Source organism: Dermacentor variabilis, chromosome 9 (assembly GCF_050947875.1).
Source record: "Dermacentor variabilis isolate Ectoservices chromosome 9, ASM5094787v1, whole genome shotgun sequence".
Lineage (NCBI taxonomy): Eukaryota > Metazoa > Arthropoda > Arachnida > Ixodida > Ixodidae > Dermacentor > Dermacentor variabilis.
The window spans coordinates 11,311,854-11,335,396 of NC_134576.1; the positions used below are offsets into that span (position 1 = coordinate 11,311,854).

General features: G+C 44.4%; 1 protein-coding gene across 9 annotated transcripts in view; it reads left to right on the forward strand.

The window, feature by feature from the left end:
- Positions 1-23,543, forward strand: part of shf (WNT inhibitory factor 1) — a 415,400-nt gene that overhangs the window by 382,012 nt on the left and 9,845 nt on the right. For 8 of the 9 annotated variants that reach the window (XR_012823046.1, XM_075670778.1, XM_075670776.1 and 5 more), the window contains 2 exons: positions 6,306-6,401; positions 12,631-12,756. Coding sequence is in view for 8 of the 9 variants with exons in the window: in XM_075670778.1 (XP_075526893.1) it covers positions 6,306-6,401; positions 12,631-12,756 (222 nt within the window). In the remaining variant the exon portion in view is untranslated. The remainder of the gene's footprint in view (positions 1-6,305; positions 6,402-12,630; positions 12,757-23,543) is intronic. The other variant, XM_075670782.1, reaches the window with a different exon arrangement.

Below are 23,543 nucleotides of genomic sequence, written 5' to 3' on the forward strand. Positions count from 1 at the left end.
ATTCGCCTATTCAAGCAACATATTACACAAATAAGAGATGTTGCATCGAATAATTCTCGAAGTCACGTGTCACCACGAGCGATTTCACAGTGCAAACACGTGTGCGTAGGTGCACTAGCACTTGTACGTCATGCTCCGCCTTGGAGCCCAGCTGCCGTGAGAAGGGAAAACGCCTCTCAGTTTGAAATATCAGGTCTTTCCGTGATGCATTAAACTTCACGCAACCAAAAACACAGGACACAAACAGGCAGTGGGAAGGACGAGGATCAGGATGGCCAACTAGTTCTCCTGGACCCAGACCAGCGAGCCGCTCACGCCAGTGGAATCCTGGACAGTGAGGCCCGAACCACGGAAGCTCAAAATTGTTTTATTCTATAAAGTCTCTCTCTCTCTCCACGGCGTGTAGCGCTGTAATACTTTGCAGACACAATCGTTATCGCGCATTGTATGCTCTGTGCTTGTCAGCTCAAAATGGCCAGACCAAGTGAGGGGCCCTTTAAGAGGAAGCTTTAGCTCGGACCCAACTCTGATGCCACCTATTCAAATACATGTAAAATGTAGGAATGCTTTTTTGAGATAACCACTAGGCTGATTTTAATGAAATTTGTTGAATTTGAGTGAGACAGTTAAATTCTAGTCCCTGTTGCAAGCAAAATTTCGATTTAGGGCCTGAAAATTTTTATGGATTTTTCCAAAATTGGCATGTATGAAAAAAAAAAAACAAGTACAATGTTTACAAATTTGTAGCCCTGCACCTAGAACAGATATTGCAGTTCTGTAAACTACATCCATTAGAACATTCGAAGTGGACAAACTTTATGTCAATATATATACTTATTGTTTACGAGGGTTTCGCAAAAGTTCTGCTCACACATTGGTGGTGTTGTTGAGAGTCATGTATAATATATAAATTTTGTCTGCGTTAGATCTGTTATTAGGTGCCATTTACAGAATTGTAAACACGATAGTTTCGTGCTCAGAAAATTAAAAATTTGTTGGCAATTTTTGTTTAAAAATTGACAACCTATATTGAAAAGTTGCAAGCAGCAGTCACTAGATTTTAACTTTTTCTTTTAAATGCAACAAATTTCATGAAATTTGGTGCAGTGGGTGCCGAGGAAAACAATTTATCCTCTCCCATGAATTTTTTTAGATAGTAGCTCCCACGCTAAAACTTCCTCTTTAGGGCAATTCTAGTGTTCTTTTTTTTTTTACTATATTAGGATATTGTCATTTTCAAATGGTATAGGGAGTCCTGTCACCGGTAGGGTGGTTCAATTTGCTTAAAAATTCATCAATAATATTAAACAACCGATAAACAACTCCCCTCCCCCCGGTCAGGTGGCAGGAGATTTGAATTTTGTAAAAGGTATTTGGGCCCTTCAGCTGCAATTTTCTTGTAAACTAAACCTTTTCTTGGCCTAAAACAAGCATCCAGAGGTTTTTGGAATGGTATTTAACAGTCCACGTTGACTTAGTATTTGCCTTTAGTGACCCTTTAAGTGCAATGAGATACACTATCCCTAATACGCACTCTGTAAACCTGTTGTGTGATATGTATCGCATGCCTTCTTTTTCTCATCATGGCATGAATGTTTGAGTCTAAAGGGGCCCTGCAATGCTGTTTTGGAGTCACCATATTTGCTCTTGATATATTCTCAGCATGTCACAGAATACACAGCAAAAGGAATTGACGAGTTGCAATATAGTGAGTGCCACCTGCTGTTTTCTAACCACATACTCTCGCTCACGGACAGCATTTGTCCCTATAAGTTCACCCCCTGCTCCCCTTCCGGGGAGGAAGCCTGAGCATAAAAGCTTTTCAAAAGTTACTGCGAAAATTCCAGGCTCTCATGGTCGCCCCACACCCACATACTACAACACAACAGACTCTGGCAGGGTAGAGGTGTTTGCAGGGTTCGCTGGTGGTAAAGGGAAAGATGTTGAATGAGAACGAGTTTGTGGTCAAGGTTACGTGGTGTGAAATATTGTTGCCTGCCCATGCGGAGCAACATTTTTGCGAATGGATGAAAATTTACCTACACAAACTGAAGTTATCAGTTCAGCTACCATCCACTTTAATTTTTGCTGCTTTAAGATACACTATGCCATGACGTTACATGATGCCACCCACGTGGTTGCCGAGCCTACTCTGCCTGGCAACAGCGTTCAGTGGCATAAGCATGGTGTCACTGTTATGGTTACAAAAGCTCCTGTGCGGCAGCCGCTAGCGTACCAAAGTGCTCAGCATGTGATGTGTCATTGTGATGGTTGTAAAACCTCACTTGTAGCTTTGCAATGACTAAAATTGTTAGAAAACATAATGTGATAGCTTTTCTTGCAGTAATCATAACATCGCAAATCGCATATTACATTTTTAACCAATAGAAGTCTAACATGCCACGTCCTGCTACATAAAATAGTTGCATAAAGGCAATGCCATCAGTGCTGCTCAACAAGTTTTTCCGGTCACATTGCAGGGCCGCTTTAAGCAGACACTTATTTACTGTCGGCCATAACACCATTATACAGTGCATTTTAAGGCATCACAAATGCAAACTGGGTGTTCCAACAGTAAATTACATCAATGAAGTGCCAGTCATAGAAAACAGGTAAAAATGTTTGGCACAAATGTTTGACTTTACAAGGTGCAGACATGAGAATGCTTACATTATGACAGGAGGCTATCTTAATGTTACAAGACAACGTGTGAATGTGCAAGACCACATGCACGGGTTTGAATTCCCTGCTTGATGCATCGCAGTCTTCCAAGTGGGTTCAGAAATGCTGGAAATCAAGGGTATCCATCTTTGCCGATGCGGGTAAGCTAAGCTCTGAAGCGGCCATGCATGTTTTCTGAACGGTTGCCGTTTTGGCAGGCAGGCAATAATGATAGTTCTTTTTTTCCTATCTTGGACTGGACGCTTCCGTACAGTAAAAGGCCTTTTTAACATCAGTAATTGTAGGCCTAGTAAATGCAGGCTCCGGACTAACAGAAACTTTGACTTGTAGAAATTTTATGCTATCCTCAACTGCATCATCTCAAATGTGAAGGTTGTTACCATGTTAGAATAGCCAAAGTGCAGTGTCCCCACGTGGTGCTGATAGTTTGTTTAGTTGCACTATGCCTGGCAACAGTGGTAAGAGGCCGCATGTTGTTGATTAAAAATTGTCAACACATTAGATGTGATGCCATGTAGCTTCTCGTTGACTAACATAGAAAATTGTCAATAAAGAGGTACATATAGCCCAACAACTGGAATGTCACTGACACAACTTGAACTGCGTTTGTCAAAGTGGCACAAGAAAATGTCACTAAGAAAAGGAGCAAGTGACAACAGCTGCTGGCGAGTGATTGTTGCTTCTGAGTGTTGTATGGATTTCTTCCTGATTGAAATCATGGCGAGTTCAAAATGACTAGAACTCGCCATAATTTTCAAGCGCTAAATTAACAAAAATAATAAGCATAATAAACTTTCCCCTGCCCCCAGGAGACATGCCGAGCACAGCCACGCGGGTGTGATGTTCCCTTTTCGAAATAACATGCGTGCATTGCAGTCAGCTGGCTCTCCCTTTCTGTGTGCAAAATATTTCGCTTCTTGCAATACAGTAGCAGCAAGGAGCGCCCGCATGCTACGGGCTTTGTGACTATTCATGCGAGATGCACATCAAAATACATACATATAAACATACATATAAAGCTCCAAGGTAAAGATGGGGGCCAGAGATCACAACACTGTGGCACCTTTTGAGGACAACAGTCCCCTCCATCACTAATGGGGAAATGTTGCTTGTAGTATTGCTATGCAATTCGTTTGTGGGCTAGTGCAGGCTAAAGTGAGGCCATACAGGCAGACATAAACAGCAAAAGTCAAGCATTAAAATGGGCAAGTTGCATGTCAAATACCATATACAGCGTAAATAGGCAAGGAGGCCAAAACAAACGCTCGGGCAGAGCAAAAACAACTTCACCTCGCTGTCAAAATTCCTTACCACGTGACCAAGTTCCACTGCCATTTGCAACACTTTGGCTGCCCGACACTGGGCAGTTAAGCACCAAGTGGAAGCAATGAAAGGATCACAAGCTTATTCTCACGTATACCAGAGCAGTCATGCCTGCAATGCATATTTCACGCTACGCCGAACGTAATGCCTCTGTGGTCGTGAGAATATAAACTTCAGCGCTGCCTCGAAGTTTCCTCGTCTACGGCCTTCTCAGCAGGCGAGTGATACACTCGTCGCCTGTGCCTCGGTGGGAGATGTCTAATGGCAGGGTGGGTAGAAATTGAACAGCAAACAAAGCCATTAATTTCTCATGAAATGGAACTGAACGAGAATGTAACGATTTATTTAATTCCAAGAAAAGTAAACGCATTGGTTTCCAGTTCAAGCTGGCCAATTTTTCTGGACCTCTTCATCTATGTATTGCTGCAATTGTGGCTAAACTAAGCGCATGCTCTTATTTTGTGAGCGGCAGTGCAAGCAGAATCTTGTTACAAGCTCGCTGATCGCCCTGGGAAACAAGCAGTACAAAAATTTGGAGGGTGCTTAAGCTTCGTCTTTGGAATGCAATAGCATTCAAAGATCCCTGACTGCTTCTAACGATACTCAGCAACTGCAGCTTATGTAACTGTAATGTTTACCGCGGAACGCTGGCGGCGAACAATATATGCACAAAGGCAAGCTTTCTGGTAGAAATGCTGCCTCTTGCGTGGGCCGCGACGTGGCGGAGGTGAGCACCATCTGAAGGTGTTGCAAGAAACCTGGCACGTTCAAATCTCAGACGCCGTGGCTGGTCTATGAATGGTAGAAGCGCTGGAAAAGGGATTTGTGTTTCAGTTTCCACATAACAGAATTATGTTTTCTTGTATATTCAAGTTACAATCTGGCGCTATCATATCTGTAGGTTGTGTGTAAGTCATATTTTACAATTTTTCTGATGTATCTTACTTTGAGAAATTCAAATTGTTCAGTAACTTCTTCGCGCTAGACAGAGGGTCTGCGTGGTTGGTTATGCGTCGTTTGGTTTGTATACTTCAGAATGATTTTTGCTGAAACCACAGTTGACACTGGATGTCAATGCTAGATTTTCTGTGACATAGGGTCCTTAACAATTGCATTAAAATGATAAGGACAGGAACTCTGGATGTACGTTAAGCATAGGTCGGAAAAATAATCAGAACTCTCTTCGACTCACTCACAAATTACATATTTTGCTTAAGGATCACTTGGACTCAAACTCACCAAAATTATACTCGGCCAAGCTCACTTATCATCATTATAATCATCATCATTCATTATACCCTTAAAGGCCCCTTGAGGGGTATTACATAAGAGTGGTGGGGGGGGGGGGATGTTGGAAAATGTTGACATACAGTCATACGAGTTGTTACAAAAATGATACACTAATAAGAATGCTCTGACACAGTAAACCGTTCAATTAACAAGCAAAAATGAAAAATATACGATGAACAATCACTGACATAATGAACAGACACAAAAAAATGCTGAAAGGTAAAAAAAAAAACTTACATTTGTCCAGAGAGAAATACTGAATGGAATGAGATAGGAGTTAGTACATGTGTTTCGTCAACATGTGTAACATCGACTTGGTACTCACCAGAGTTCTTAGCCAAGATCACTTCGACTCAAGCCCACCAAAATGCTGCTCAGCCCGAGTGGCTCACTCAGACTGACGGGTTGATTTGATTGATTGAGTAAACTCATGATGAGTTTGACGGACAATGACGCCAAGTACGAACTCAAGTTTATTCGTTCAAATTGTTCGCTTTTAAGAGCAGCCTACCATAACACAATGAAAAGACCATACAAGGAAACAACTAAATAAATAAAAAATATGCAGCGTATATGATCATTGCTATGCGGCACTATAGAAGATCAAGACAGTTGTTTGAAAATGATTCCTTCTCAAAAAGGCTCAATGAAGGCATACTGGGACACTTTTCCCTTTGCCTCCGATAAACTGTATCAAAAAACTGTTCATGGCACAGGCAATAATTACTGCTTGATATGCGTAGTTCTGTTTCAGAGAAAAAGAAAAGGCTTCTTTCTTTGCTTATTTTCTCCACTCAAGGTAAAAAATCTGCGTATTACAAATGCAGTAAAAGAATGTTAAAGTTCGTTATGGGTGAGTCAAATTACTAGATATATTGGATTATCTTTAGCACATAAGCATGTTCGTTACAGTAACATGGTTCAAGTGTGTCCCCAAACGCTCCTTGAGAAGGTTTCGGTTGCAACGCGATATCACGTTTCTTACTCTTGTTCTTCTTTCCACCTGCTAGGCATCTGTGCAGAAAAGTGCCTGAACGGGGGAAAGTGCATCCAGAAGGATACCTGCTCTTGCCGGCGTGGATACTATGGTCCCCGTTGTGAATACAGTGAGTCAGCACATTTTGAAGGTGCACTTGTGGATGAGATAGTCTTTGGACTGAGGGCCATGCTTCAAGGTTTAGGCCACTCATCCTCCCAGGTCTCACACCGATGTAATGAGCACAGGAAGGCCGCCAGCGCACGCAATGTTCCTCCATGGTATTAAATGAACAGATAGAGGTATTTTTTAGACTGTTGGTCTTGCACTATTGTTATAGTTATTTTATAGTTTTGTAGTTATTGCCATTATTTTAATTTTTTGTTTGTGTTTGTCTGCCAGTTTTTGTCGAGGAATTGCGATCTGGGTCAGTTGGTATATATTCATGAGATATAAACCAGTCAAAAGAGGAAAACAGAGGAGAGACGTGGCACACACGACGACTGGGGCTGAGTTGTCATAGTATGAGGCGAAATTTTACAAATCCAGGGAGACCCACCGTGGTTGCTTAGAGGCTATGGTGTTGGGCTGCTAAGCATTTAATGTTTGAATACATTTGACTCAGGCACTCTTACTGTATCATGCTTCTTTAATTATGCGGTTTTACAAGCCAAAACCACAATGTCATTATGAGGCATGCCATAGTGGGGGACTCCGGAATAATTTGTACCACCTGGGGTTCCTTAACGTGCCCCTAAATCTAAGTACAGGGGTGTTTTCGCATTTCACCCCCATCAAAATGCGGCCACTGTGGCCGGGATTTGATACCGTGACACTGCATCACCTTTACTTTCCTTTCTTTTGTGTATTATTATGATGAGGTTGCATTGTGGCCAACTCAAGTTTAAAGAACTTCTGGAAAACAGTCGTATCTTGTTTCCATTAATCAGCAGGACAACATCCATGCACCTACCTGGCCAACATTTCTATAGTGTGGCATTTGAGACGGCCATGAAATATTGTTTCCTTTCATCATGTCTTAAATTGTTTGTGTAAATCAGTGATTATGCCACCGAGGATAAGGAAGTTGCTGTGTGCTTTTAAGGCTCCCAGAGTAGTTTTAAAGGCCTTTACATGGGGATTAATCAACTTTGAAGGCAAGGTGTGTACTACAACCGATGGCACGAGCGAAATGATGCAGTGCCACCTACAAGAATTGAGTGATCTTTTTCCACGTACATTTGATACATGGGGCAATTGGCAGCTGTGAACCCTGCCAGCTACTGTGTAAACTATATGGTGATATCACTGCAACATTGCTGCTGGCACTGATGCCATCAAGGCATTCTTTGTTGTTTTCCACCAACTGCCTGATTCTTGCTGCATGCTCTATTGTGGGCATGTGTCATGTTTGAGGCCGATCATCATCGTTGTCATGTATGCCCCTTTTGTGCTGCCGACGCTGTTTTTGTGAGCAGAGAAGCGTAGTTTCACATCAGCATACCACTTTTTTGTCAAGAACAACTTCTAGAAAATGCGCATAATGCCACCTTGTCCACTACAGTACTGCCTTTTCAGCCTCTGAAATATATGCACAGAGTGTGTGTAGCACAAAACCTTGAAGTAATTGCCCAGCACTGTTGTTGCATTGTGACTCCCAAATACTCACTGCTCCAGTAACATGGGTTTGAATCACAACTGTGCATAACTTTTCTTTTTCTTCAACCTGTGGCAACGGTGAAGCTGGAGATGATGAGGAGGCCAGATGACTGCAAAAATCGTTTTTTGTTGATGACAACAATGGTTGTCAGTGTAAGGCAACAGATGGACAAGGCAAAGCCAATTTCGAGGACTTAACTGCTTTCACAGTAACGTGTGATGCAAGGCAGTCAGCTGTTTCATTGCATTGCCCAGGTGTTGCAGTCATACTCTGACAGTACAACAGAAGGAAACTAATCAACCTGTTCTTGAAGATATGCCAGCCAAATATGCCCGCTAGTTTCCTGATCTTCACTCCTGTTTGTCTAGGCACCCGCTCAAGTTTTCTAATAGGTGACTGGTTTCACAAATTACGTTACCTGTCATTTTCAAGGTAGGATGTGGATAAAAAAACACATTTTTATTTAAAACTTATTACTGCGCTTGCACGATTCCAACCAGCAACTTTATTAAATAAAGAATGTGTTCAAATTTGCACGTGCTTTACAATTGTAACTAATTTTACTCTTAATGAAGAACGAAACCAATTCTTAAAAAAATCGGAGGTAAATGCAAGGTAGCTAGCCACACTGGCATGGAACAGACGTTTATTTAATCCTTGGTTTGTGGTCGCCATTTTCCAGTCTGCTATATGTGTGGCATTTATAATGCATTACACAGAACTGAAGATGACTTTCTGTGGTCGGTAGACAGCGAAATGGAGGTGTCGTCGAACTTCGACAGTCACTAGCCGCTAAGATTCAGCTGTGCACGTGCCTGTCTGTGTGCCTTTTTCTGTGCCATAAAATTGTTGCAACACGGTACACGACGACTCGGGTTTGATTATTTGATGTGCACTGCAGAATCAGCACCAAGTTATTTTTTGGATATTTGTGCAGCAATACAACTGTGCGTTATAATCAGGGGCGTGGTAGAATTGTGCAAATACGGTAGTCCTCAATACATTGGTTGCAAAATTACACTTCAACACTGCATTTACGTGTAAAAAAATATCTAAATGTTTCTTGAACCAGAAATCTTTGAAAAATGTTACTAATCAAGGCTAACAGCTATACAGCCTTCATTTTTCCTTTCATGCTGGACTGATGAGGCTAACCCTCACAAGTTTTGCCAAGAACAGGCGAGCACCAGCTCTTTCTCCAGTGCTCATGCAGAGGCTATGCCGCCTACATATGAGAGGCGGGTAAGTGAAAAGCTGTTGTTTTGCTGTATTCAGGGCAAAACCATAAAAGTCGCAGTTTCACCCAAAAGGCAAAGCATCGATTGTTTAGTGTGCAGCTAGCTATGTGAAGTAAGGATAGTAGTTTTATTGGCCATATAAACTTGCAAACATGCGTGCACAAGCAAACATGAAGATATCTCACTCGATGACTGCAGAAACTCGTGGCAAGGGGTTTCAAAAGCAAGGGAAATTCAAATGGCAAGGGAAAAATGGCAAGGGAAATTCAAAAGCAAGGGGTTTGCATCGGTTCATGTTTGGCGCCCATACTAAGTGACATTTTTCTAGCTCACAATAACTGGAACCTGTCCCGTACCTTGTCGGAGCACAGGGTGGTTAAAGTCGTCAGATACGTTGACGACTATCTCGTTCTTTTTGAACCAGACGCACGTTTTACAGTAGGCAAGCTTTACGAAGTTTTTTCTGCAGGCCTTAGCCCACTTACTCTCACGATTGAAGAGCCCACCAATAACGTGCTGTGTTTCCTAGATATTCAGCTCGAGTTCATGGAATGGCACACGTGCTGGGAATATAAACGTAGAGCTAATAAGCCCCTGTTATCGTATCGGTCAGCCCACTCGAAGCTCCTCAAGAGGAGCATTGCCAACTTATGCTTTGGAAATGCTCTAAAGAAGTCTTTCCACCATAAGATCTATACGAGTCTTGTGGATCAATCGGGAAGGTTATCAGCAGCAGGGTTTCCGGAATCAGTGCAAGTTTCGGTCGTCGAGGGGCTGCTAAAAAAGTGCAGGTCAGATAGCACAACTCGGGACACGGCAAATCAAGGGACGGAACGTAGAAGGAAGGTAGCGGTAGTGCCCTACCTGCATAGAACGGCACATAAACTTAAGAAAATGGCTAGCCGGGTGGACACAAAAGTGGTCTTTTCTGCACCAGAAAAGCTGGCAAAAATATGTCGATTGACGGACCCGCACCGTAAGCCAGCTGCCGGATGCTCTACGAATCATCGAAAAGCGCCAGTGGGATGCGTAGAAGCCGTTGTATATGAGCTTCCGCTGTCCTGTGGGAAAAAATACATCGGACAGGGAGATGTCTTAATGACCGATTACGGGAACATTGCCAAAATGTGAAAAGTAAGCAATACGGTCATTTGTCGACCCACTGTCAGGAATGCAGCTGTGCGCCGGTGTATGGATCCTGCCGGGTTCTTGCGAAGCACGAAGATAAAGATGTGCGAGAGATTATTGAGGCTCAGGCTATCTGGCGGAATAGTGACACGTGTGTTAGTGCCCCTTCAGTCGACTTGTTAGATAAAGAGACGGCTTTTTTGGATGAGTAAGATTTGGATAAGGTGGCGCCACTGTGCATGGGTTACATAGGTGTATTTCCTGAAAATGAAGTTGTTGAAGTTAGCGCATTGTGGTGTCTTTGTCTTCTCCCTTCCGTCCTTGTTTGCTGGCACTAAATATGCTTTGATTTAATTGGGGCTGTGACCCATGAATATATATACACATACATGCATGCGTTGGTTTTTCACAAATCTACGTTACCCAGGTGTCAAACAATATAGTTTCCGATTGATAGAGCGCGATAGATGTATCACTAATGCAATTTGTACCTTTCTTTTTTATATAGTAAGCTTCCATTAGCTCACGTGTTGTTTGAAATCTACTTGTGCCAAGAATATTAATCTCAGAAAAACGTGGTTTGCACATGCAGGCCTTGCAGTGCGCCAGTCAGTCTTTCCTATATAGGACAGACTAGACGCTGCATAAATGAACGAGCCAGGGAATACGAACTAAATCTAATGAAAGATCGTGTGGCACATTTTAGTTCAAACTAGCTGGTTGTTATTGAAAGCAGAAGCCGTTTTTCTAAAAGGAAAAAGTGCTTTGCAATCATTTGGGCTATGGCAAAATTTCAGCCTTAGCTATACAGTAGGCTGTTCAAAATCGTAAGCGACCACCATGCCTTGGGTTGGCTGGAATGAAGGACCCTTCAAGCTGTGTCGCATCATAGAGCCTGAGAATCCACGCAGGAATTTGAGGCCACAGTAATCTGCAAGCTGAAACGAAAACACTCTGATCCCAACTGCTTGTGCCCTTGAAAAACTGCCCCTACTGACATACTGAGGACACCTTCCTGGGAACAATGAGCGCAGACATTTGTGCAGCAGGATTGTCTAATACCTGCAAGACAAGGCCGACTTTGTTGTCCCTAGGGCATTTATGCGCGCATTGTCTTCGTTTTCTTTGCAAAACAACACCCTCGTAAAGAAAAGCTTCTTGGTGTGCCTTCACCACTGCAGCCAGAGGTGCTGCATGCTTTCCATGATGACCCAGCGGCAAGGCACCTCGAGCAAGCCACCTTGGTTTCATGAGTTTCACTGCCTCTGTAGGATTTGATGAGGTCCTTCTCTGAAGGCTACCCTGGATCCATCCCTCACTTCTAATACAGATATAATTTTTTGTCATAGCGTGACTGCCATCTTAGAAAGAGATTGCGAATAGTCACTTGGTTTATTATATTTGTTTCGCAGTAAATTTCGCAGCAATGCCTCATTGTTCCAAACAGAATTCAGTTTGGTAGTTAGGGCAATTCCTTGAGACACCTTATAAACACCTTAATATTTTAACAGGTGTTCTCTCAAGTGCACTCCTTAAGTAATGCCTTAATTTTAAGCAGCAGAGATATTTTATTTCATTGCTTAATTTTTTTAAAATCTACAAACTACCATCGGGTAGCTTAGTGACTACACTGTTGTGCTTCTGATCTCGAGATTCAGATTACAGATGGATCCACAGAAAAAACACATGAACAAAATGACATAACACAAGCTATAACACAGCGCTTGTCATTTTGCGTGTGCTATTTTTTTTTTAACGTGGTGACATTTTTCTGAGCTGACCGTATTTGGACCAATGGCGAACTGCTAGAACGCTCGTGCACTTAGAAGCGGAGGCGTGCTAAGGAACCCCAGGTGGTCAAAGTTCTTCCAGGGTGCTGTGCGCCTCATAAACAGATAGTGGCTTCGTACCGCCACAAAGACAGGAGAGTTTTTTTAGCCACAATGGTGCTAAATTAAAATTAAATTATGGGGTTTTACGTGCCAAGACCACGATCTGATTATGAGGCACGCCGTAGTGGGGGACTCCGGGACCACCTGGGGTTCTTTAACGTGCACCTAAGTCTAAGTACAATGGTGTTTTCGCACTTTGCCCCCATCGAAATGTGGCTGCCGTGGCCGAGATTCGATCCCGCGACCTCGTGCTTAGCAACCCAACACTGTAGCCACTAAGCAACCATGGCGGGTTACAACAGTGCTAGAGGCGTGTGATGTACGCTTTGTGTGCTGTGGTTCCTGTGTGCCCATAATTTTGCACTACCTGCCGCCATGAATTCGTACCAACTAGCCTGATCAAGTGAAAGGAGGCTGAGCTTGAAAACAATGCCAATGCAGGCAAGTGCTCCATCCCGTGCCTCAACGGCGGCCGCTGTGTTGGCGTCAACCAGTGTCGGTGCACGAGGAGCTTTGTGGGCCCGCAATGTGCTCACCGCATCGACAGCACTGCCGCAGTGCAAAGGGGTGAGTACCAGACAGTGCAGGCTGTAATGCTCAATTTTATCTAAGGTCCAACCAAAATAGTCCAAACACTGCTACATAATCTGAGTGTCACAGATTTCATTTTTGCGGCAATATATTGACACGTGTATTTGTTTATTATTTTCGGGTGACCGGTTTTCACCGTCGAACAAATGTTATCGCCCCATGTGGGACGCGCCCACCTGTATCGGGCCTTCTTCAGTGTATCAGAAGTTTCTTGAATGTTATTGATGGTTCTATCCGTTGTCTGTTGTCACTGAACCTTGTGTAATCTGTTTGTATGCGCGACATGAATTGTGTAGAACTTTCTGAAAGACATGCGGGCACCAGCGATTACTCTGGAAGCATCGATGACTCATGTATAAAGGCCGAAGCGCTTGACCCGCTCATCAGATTTCGCCAATCGCCGACTGTGTTCGCTGCTATCATTGTGCTTTGGGTGTAACTCGCTTTCGTGGGCACAGGTTCGCCCAAATAAAAAGTTATTTAAGTCATTCCCAGTTTTATGATTGTTTTCTTCATCGCTACTACAACGTAATATCTGGTGAAGGTAATTTGTGTTCATGTACTGCACGCCCCCATCAACTTCACACACCGAAGACAACATTAGTGTTGCCCACAACCATCAAGATAGCTGCAGGCTACAAAACCTGCCCCCAGAGCATGCACTTCTACCTGAGATGACTGGAAAGATCGTGGCCAAGTCAACAACCACAATGGTAGCCCCAGCGTCGCCCATCGTGCTGCAACAGCCCAGGGAGCCGCCAACTTCCCGTGGATCATCATTAAAAAATTATGGGGGTTTTACGTGCCAAAACCACTTTGTGATAATGAGACACGCCGTAGTGGAGGACTCCGGAAATTTCAACAATCTGGGGTTTTTTAACGTGCACCTCAATCTAAGTACACGGGTGTTTTCGTATTTCGCCCCCATCAAAATGCGGCAGCTGTGGCCAGGATTCGATCCCGCGACCTCGTAATCAGCAGCCTAACACCATAGCAGTTGATCATCATTCAAGGACGCGGAAAACTGGCTGTAAACCTGTGAAAAGGTCGCTACATTTAACAAGTGGAACAGCGACGACAAGCTGCGCCATGTTTTCTTCTCATTGGAAGACACCGCCAGGATGTGGTTCGAAAATCGAGAAACCACCTTAACAACGTGGGACTTATTTCGCTGCAATTTCCTACAGTCCTGTGCAAAGAGCGAGCACAAGCTCTGCTGGAAACCCGAGGGCAACTGCCGAACGAGACCATCGCCATCTTCACGGAAGAGATGACCAGTCTTTTCCGACATGCTGACACGGAAGTGTCCGAGGAGAAAGGACGCTTCCTGATGCGGGGTATAAAGTAAGAACTTTTCGCCGGAGTGATTCGCAACTCCCTGCAAAACGTAGCTGAATTTTTGACAGAGACAATGACTGAGAAGATGCGGGAAATGCGCAACCATCAAGTGCTTTCGCCGAAGTGCGAAATTCAAGCACTAGGCTCCGACGAGCTCCGAGAGACCATAAGAACCGTCGTATGTGAAGAACAGCACGGGATGTTTCCTTCTAGACAGCCCCAAGTAGTATTCATTACTGACATCTTCTGAGAGATGCAGCAGTCACTTGCAGTCCTCGAATTGTTGTGGCCTCAGCCGAAAGCAATGACCTACGCTGCCGCAGCCCGCCGTCCCGCTCCCCCTCCAAGCCAGCGCCAGGGCCTGGTAACATCGCAGTTGCATCGTTCCCCGCTGCCAGTTCGCCCTGATTGCCCAGCGCAGCTACCCAAGGAAGACAGATGTATAATGCTTTTCAGACCGCCGCCCACTATGCTACCACTGCGGAAAAGCGGATCACGTCTACCGCCGGTGTACATACCATGACTTGGGACTGCGAGGCTTTGCCATCAGTGTGCCGCGTCCACAGCTTGGCGAACGGCCTCGTGATATCACCGACTACATTGCCACAACACAGTGGAGACCCCAACGTTCGTCGCGTTTGCCGTCACCAGGACACGGTGTGTCGCTGCAGCGCCGACCGTCCACAGGACCAGCCCATGGCTTGTCCATAAGCCCATATCCGGCAAACTAAAAGCAGCAACCAATGGAGGTGCAGTTGCTGTAAGTTGAAATACAGAAGATCCTCCGCCGCCGCTGATGGCTCTTCAAGATATATCGGGATGACATAGGAATGACAGGCCGCCATCCCGATGAAGCCTCGAAGCCCAGGATACGCTAAAAAAGTAAGACCGACCTGACGACAAGACATAGCAGCTAAAGAACAACATGATGCAGCTGTGGTGCAATTCCATGACCCAATTGCAATGCAAAACGAAGAACCACCAACCTTAGCGTGCCTTTCGATGGCCACAATGTCACTGCTCTAGTAGACACAGGAGCCGACTACTCCGCCATCGCTGGACACTTTGCCGCCAAGATGAAGAAAGTCGAAACTACAAGAGACGGCCCTCATATCCGGACAATTAGAGGACACCTTACAATGCCATCCAGAATCTGCGCAGTACAAGACCGGACTTGCACTGCGACCCTTGTTATCCTTCAAGAGTGCTTACGCAATTTAATTTTCAGCATGGACTTTCTGAATCAACACAGCGTAGTCATTGACCTAAAGTCGAAGTCGATAATGCTTTCCACAGACCAAGTGATACCACCGGAGAGAGCTTCGAGTCAGCCTGCCTTAAGAGTACTTGAAAACCAAATCAGCATCCCGCCTCACTCCAGCATTGTCATTTCTGTCAGCACCAAAACACCCGCAGACATAGAAGGCGTCATCGAGGGCGACCAACGTCTACTGCTCGACCGTGGAATTCGCGACACAAGAGGGATTGCACAAAGGGAAAGCGAAAGTGATGCTGACAAACTTCAGCCAGGAGTTCAAGTGCATCAACAAGGGCGCGATAATCGCATACACTAAGGAAATTGTTGAAACCAGGAATGCATTTGTCCTATTGGATTCTGTCGCATCGACCCCGACAACCATAGTTCCCAAACCAGTCTGACATAAATCTAAGTCTTCCCGTGAGTAAGCAGCAACAGCTTAAAAGTCTGCTACGACAATACAAAGACTGCTTTTCAACGTCATCATGTATTTAATAAAGGGGAAATAAGACATCCACCCAAACGTAGCTAATTGCTACAAAGGAAACCCATATGGGTTCCTCGAAAGAAAAGCCTCGTAGTTGAAGAAAAATTCGTCCTGGTCTGGGACGGGGCAGCCGGGGCAGCCGCTCTACCATCTCAGCTAACCAGGCGGCTAGCAGATGGTTAGCTCAGATGGTAGAGCAGCTTAAAGGACCCTTCAGGACACCTTATATTTCGGAGTCTCAGACTCCAGGAATTTGACCTCACCGTCGTCTACAAGTCTGGATGCAAGCACTACGATGCCGACTGCCTATCACGTGCCCCCATTGACCCGCCACCACAAGACGACGAAGATGATGCCTTCCTAGGAACAATAAGTGCGGAAGAGTTCGCTGAACAATAACGAGCAGACCCATAGCTAAAAGGCCTTGTCGAGTATTTGGAAGGCAACACCAACATTGTCCCTAGGGCATTTAGGCAAGGGTGTCCTCTTAAAGAAGAATTCACCAGCCCATGCAAACTACCTTCTCATTGTGCCCACAGCATTGCAGCCAGAAATCCTGCACACCTTGCATGATGATCACACAGCAGGGCACCTCGTATTTTCCTGTACGCTCACAGGATACAAGAGGAGTACTACTACTGGCCGCGCCCCACCACATTCTTAACATTTTGATGAGGGCTAGTTGGTTCATATTAATAACCGAGATTGAACAGTGCAAATAAAACAGACACGGAGAAACAAATACCACAAACAAGTGCTGACTGCTAACTGGAAATTTATTTGAAGTTCCCCAGCCATTTTATACATTCCCCAGTATAGACATGCATACACCAGTCATATATACATCAGCAAAATCAGCAACATCATAGTCTTTTATGCAATAAAGCTATAGACATTTATCTCCTTCCTTTCGAATATGATATGCCTCTATTATTTATCTTTCCCTTACTTTTTCCTTTCCCTATGAATTTTGTCTTTTATGATATGGGAGTACATACACACTTGTTACAATGTCCCGCTAAATGACTTCTATAGCCGTTATTGTAGTGCCGACAAGCTCTTTCATTGAAAAACTGTTCCATTTGTCCTGTATAAGTTTTTCAACAGCCCAGCGCCATCTGATCAAACATTGCACATGCAGCCAGTGATTTACGACTGGTGGTGCGCAGGGGCTTTCGAGCATTTTTATTAGATTGCATACCGAGGAAACCTTGCATGGGGCACTGAAAAGTAACATCATGCCTGTTGGAAACTTTTCTCAGATTGTGTGACAACTTGTGCAAAATCACAAAGTGATCTTGCTGATGTATACTATATGACTGGTGCACATGTGCCTATACTGGGAAAGGTATAATATGGCTGGAGAATTTCAAATAAATTTCCATTCGGCAGGGGGTGGTTGTCTGTGGTATTTCTTTCATGTCCTTGTTTTGTCTGCGCTGTTTAACCTCAGTTCTAAATATTTTTGTGTGCAACACCACAGTTCAGCCTTTTGCCAATCAATTTGGCTGAGTGAAAATGCAAGTCCATGAGCCTGTTACAACGGAGCCACCTACAACATACTTTTGGATCTGATAGACCATACTTGAGTTCTCTCTGCCTAGTAGAAATGTTACATTTAACAAATGTAGCTATGACAGACTATCGGCTACAACAAATAACATTTTGGATAATTTTTTTCGCTAGTTGAAGCGTGCACTTTTTTGCAGGGGTGCAGTACGAGCAAGCTTTCCCGGCCACTCGCGGAAAGCATGAAATACACTAGCCCTTCAGGAATGAACACGGCAGTGACACACTTCCTGCATGGCAACTTTTTGGAACGATCTTGCGAGCGGCTTGGTGCTGAGGGCACCGGTAGGCTTAGCCTACTTCACTTCAACGCCATAGCAGATTGTGCTTTAAAAACAATCACCACTGTTTATGAAGTGCATCATTTTGAGAACGCTTTCTAATCGCATCAATTCACAAAAAGGAAGATACGCAATGTCAAGATACACAAAAAGAAGTCTTGCAGTACTGACCAGTGGCAGAGCTCAGAGTTGCCACATGCAGTTCGTGCAAACTGACCATGGTGTGCTTAATTGCCTTTGTACTAGTGTAGTCATGTGCTGAGGTTGCATAAGCCAATAAAGCTATAAGGTTAGGCTGCATCTGCTTAACCACCGCACAATGATGACCATGATCACCCCTTCCTGGACTAGCTGTCATCATCGTTGGGCCATCATTGGCTAAGCCATTCCTAAATACGCTTGTGCCATACATCATTTCACTTTTCACCAGTTTGTGCTGCCAATAGTTACCAGGTCGTCGCAGGGCACGAGATATTTCTTGATTGTTTATTGTGAAGGACCTGATCAGAATGGGAGGGGGGGGGGGGGGGGCACGCACGTCCCAAGTTGTAGCATTGTATACTTGAATGTACGCAAACACCAGCGGCTAATCGGGAATGAACAGTTAGACACCTATAAATAGTGGACTAACTTGACCAATGAGATTAGATTTGACGACCACTGCTATTATTGCTACTTGAGCACTCGCTTTACAAGTGCGTCAAATAGCGAGTTAGGTTTGAACTCACACTTTCGGCAGTTTGCTGTTCTTTGTCGCTACAAATATGTGACAATAAGTTCATCAATGGAAATTATCAGCAGTACAGCTTCCTTGGTGATGCGCATAAATGTGTAATGTTTTTGGTGTACTAAGCAGTTAGCTAGCTATCGGGATATACCGTAAAAAAAATAAATAAAATAACGCTCAAAGTTTTGGTTTTGTTAGTGCTGCATCGCAACCAACACTCACGTGCACAAGCCATTCACACTTAACAAGCCGTTTACAAGTTATCACAAGCCTTCCAGGACACACTCGAGTGATGCTACACAGAACGGATGCACTTGGGTGAGCTCAAAGTGACGTCGACCAGCCGGCCGAAACGGGCGTCACCAGCCATGCTGTGTAAGTGGATTCCGGACGCATTGGCGAGCCTCCCAGAGGACCTTGTGTGTCGTGCTTTGAAGAAGCATGGCATATCGAACACGCATTAGTGGTGCAGAAGATGGGAACATTTGTCGAACTAGGAACTGTCGAAGAAAGTGCAACTGAGGACGACAGTGATCAAAGGGTGCTCTAAGTAACTGCTTTTGCAGAGTTTTCCTCGCTCATATTATACACAGATAAATTTTTTCTTTCCATTTCCTCGCTCAAGAAAATTCACCTGGTGTCATATTCGGGTCTGTATCATATGCACGTTCTTAAGAGTCACGGCCCCTTGCAACACCAGGGCTTTGAGCCGGGTGCTCCCACTGTACTGCATTTGCAGTAAACAAATGTGGTGTGCCTTGAACTCCTCAGGGTTCGAAAAAATGGATTTCATGGGTCTCACCAGGAAATGTAAAATTCTTTCTTGTGTGGTTAACCCCTCCAAGAGCCAACTGAGCAACACTCCTTTTCTTCATTGACATGGTAACCTTACTGTGCCCTACGAAATTATTTTAATGTGTCATATTAAAAATAGTCTAAAAATATAGAGCTCCTGCTTTATTTAAAGTACAAAAATGGAGAGTAACAGCACGCCTTGTCATCTTTTCCCATCCAGTGATTCCTGGCCCAAGGTAGCATAAATGCTAGGTCAGTGAAACAGATTAAAAAAAAAAAAAGGCACACCACTCAATAAATTGCATACTTCTCAAAACTGATTCTCAAAACCATTTTATACCACTAAATTTACCTAAGCAATGCTCAATTGATCTTAATTATCTTAGATTGACAATAGTTGGGTCCCGACCAATAAATGTGTGGCCGTGACACGCCATCACCGATTGCATTGCCTGCGAAAAAAAAAAAAAAGAAAAGGAGCTATTTTGAAATTTTACTAAACATGTTAAATCTATTTTTTCATTGAAATTAAGGCTGGAAAGTATAGTGCAATGTGCAAGTATGCTAGACCATCAAGCAGGGTAAGCAGAAGGGCCAGCTTTCAAGATGTACAGCAGTACAGTGTAGGTGGCATTGAAAAAGAAAAAAAAAAAAAACAGGAATGAGCATTGTGTGACACAGCCAGCCTTTACAAGCCACGAAGCCAGCCCTTTCCATTTTATTCTCGCTCATTTCTCTATGAGTAGGTTTTAACCGTTATGTACTGGTTTGCTTACTTTGATAACCATTCGGTGCAGCTTTTCTCCTAATGCAACTTTAGCGGCCGCACGTTACTGCTGCATCAGTTGTTTTCTCCAAAGAGTGCACATTGAGATGACTTTGTACTCTAGAACCTACTGCAATATGATGATGTGCTGGGCAATAGTGTTCTGGCTTCAATTGTATTTAGTCACACTTCCTCCTAGTTTTTCCTTGTTCTGTGGTCGCTAGCCTCAATGCTTGCATCTGAGCTCCAATATACTTGAAGTGCACACACATCGTATGCCTCTGTTCAAGCCAAAGTCCTTACACAACACCTCCTATCGGTCCCACTGTTAAAGTGTACATCTCTGGAGGAAGAGTTTCTGACTTGTGCATCTGACAGGCCAGTGAATTCCACTATGTCACCAATAACCACAACTGCCACTTTGAATGAATTTGGCCGCTTGCAGGGACACAAAGTGACAACTGTTAGTGAGCAGCGGTGTTCAACTTAAGACTGATCTTGAGCAACGCTTATATGTAAACATTCCTTCGCTTCTATAACCATAGCTGCTAGGCCATGTGAAGGGGTACTACAGTAAAAGCTCGTTAATTCGAACCGCAAGGGGAAGCCGCTTCAGTTCGAATTAACGAAAGTTAGAACTAACGAAAGTGAAGGAGAGCAACAGTACACTGCCATTTGCAAGCAGTAGGGCATGTCAGAAATTTGCCGTGTCAGAAAGTGATGGCGTGTGCCACGGGCACACGCCATCTTCAAGTCGAAGCTCTGGGTCCGACTGTGCCACACCACCGATGTCCACCGAAACGAACGTTAGTCGAGGCTTAACACCACCACAATGAATCGCAACGGCAGATACCTCCTAAGCTGAAAACAGAGGTGCACAACCGATGAAGACTGCAGAGACAAAGACGCTGAACATGTGAAGGTGGCGAAGACCCTGATTCGTTGGTTCTTGATTGCAAGCGCAGCTGCGACGTACTTGATTCGCTGTGTTTCGGTGCTTGCCGTGCCATCTAAGCACAACATTAGCAGCTGCACAAGATTTGCAAAGCCTCCGAGATTCGCAATGGGAAAGAAGTCTCGGAGGTTACGTAGAACGGAGAGGCGGCAGCCGCCGCTGCCTTCTGCCTGACCCCGCGCCAGTTAGATTTTTTTTCCGATTTTGCCTCCACTCGCCGTTCTCTCCGTTCCGGAGGCAACGCAGCCTTGTGTGTAGGCAGTAGGCGCGTTTCTCTGGCCGTGTGCCAGGCGAGCGTAGTTCGAATTGCCCGTGAGGGAACCTTCTCGCGTTCGAATTAACGGACTTTTTTATACATAGACTTCTGTGGAGCTTGGCCGGACCAAATCGTACAGTTCGGATTATCCATAAATTCGAATTATTGAAGTTCGAATTAACGAGCTTTCACTGTATTGTGAGCAATATGAGCTGGAACACAGGAGCACGTGTCAGATAGCCTCGAACTCTGCTATGGGCAGCCACCATGGGAAACAAAGTGGAAAGGAGGACGCTGTTCTAATAACTGTTGGCACCATGCGTCTCTTTATACAAAGTGCAGAAGTTTGCATAGCCAGTGCACATTGACAAAGCTGTTTGATATGGCGGTTACTGATAACTTTGTGCACTGAAGCGGGGCCAACAGTAGCACTGTTTTGAAGCATAAGCATTCAAGAGCTCTGGGAAACCTGTCCATCTGCCTGTAAAACGTGGCACAATTCGCTCCACAAGATATACACGAGGTCCTGTGGGGGGTAAACCTGGAAATACCTTATGCTAAATGCAGGAATAGGCGCCCAAGAGCTGCACTCTTAAAAGAAAATATAACAACAAACCACGACTGAAAAACAATATGACTCACCGCAACTTACTGCGCACGTAACTTATTGGCTATCGGCGGCCGATGACATGCCGCGAGCTGCCGACCCACGTGGGGACCACGGCGGGAGTGCACAGTTGGCGGAATCCCACTTTCCCCTCTGTTTTCAACAGCACCATCCAAGAAGCAACTAGGTCTATGAGGCTATTTGCCACGTGTTCCCGCTCATATTGCTCATGATAATACATTGCAGTGGAGCTGCTTAGCACAGCGACTGCAGTTTGCATCTTTCTTTTTTCCTAAGAGTGGTGATGCAATGATTGTGGTGTTGACAGGCCTGGAATTCCGACTCAGCTGGCATTCGCAGACTTCAAGGCCAATATAAAATCTCGTTTAGCTACTTCTGATCAGTCATATATTTATTCATGTACCCCGAGGGCATCACATCAGGGAGGTGAGGGGGGGGGGGAAGGGGGGTATGCAGTTCACATACATGAAATCAATACACAAGGCAAGGTTCTGCAATAAAAAGAAATTCTAACAGGAACGCATACAAACTATAGAAAGCCAAACTGCTCTAAGTAAAACAGAAAACAGAACACTGAATCAGGTAGCTGGGCTGATTATCTAGTCAAAGGATACACAGTGAACAGTGTAGGCAATACAAGCAGAATTTCACATATTAATATATCATCATCAGCAGCAGCAGCAGCAGCAGCAGCCTGGTTACGCCCACTGCAGGGCAAAGGCCTCTCCCATGCTTCTCCAACAACCCCGGTCATTTACTAATTGTGGCCATGTCGTCCCTGCAAACTTCTTAATCTCATCCGCCCACCTAACTTTCTGCCGCCCCCTGCTACGCTTCCCTTCCCTTGGAATCCAGTCCGTAACCCTTAATGACCATCGGTTATCTTCCCTCCTCATTACATGTCCTGCCCATGCCTCTCCATTTCTTTTTCTTGATTTCAACTAAGATGTCATTAACTCGCGTTTGTTCCCTTACCCAATCTGCTCTTTTCTTATCCTTTAACGTTACACCTATCATTCTTCTTTCCAAAGCTCGTTGCGTCGTCCTCAATTTGAGTAGAACCCTTTTCGTAAGCCTCCAGGTTTCTGCCCCGTAGGTGAGTACTGGTAAGACACAGCTGTTATACACTTTTCTCTTGAGGGATAATGGCAACTTGCTGTTCATGTTCTGAGAATGCCTGCCAAACGCACCTCAGCCCATTCTTAATCTTCTGATTATTTCAGACTCAAGATCCGGATCCACCGTCACTACCTGCCCTAAGTAGATGTATTCTCTTACCACTTCCATTGCCTCGCTACCTATTGTAAATTGCTGTTCTCTTCAGAGACTGTTAAACATTACTTTAGTTTTCTGCAGATTAATTTTTAGACCCACTCTTCTGCTTTGACTCTCCAGGTCAGTGAGCATGCATTGCAATTGGTCCCCTAAGTTACTAAGCAAGGCAATATCATCAGCGAATCGCAAGTTACTAAGGTATTCTCCATTAACTTTTATCCCCAATGCTTCCCAATCCAGGTCTCTGAATGCCTCCTGTAAACATGCTGTGAATAGCATTGGAGAGATCGTATCTTCCTGCCTGACACCTTTCTTTATTGGGATTTTGTTGCTTTCTTTTGGAGGACTACGGTGGCTGTGGAGCCGCTATAGATATCTTTCAGTATATTTACATATGGCTCTTCTACACCCTGGTTCCGTAACGCCTC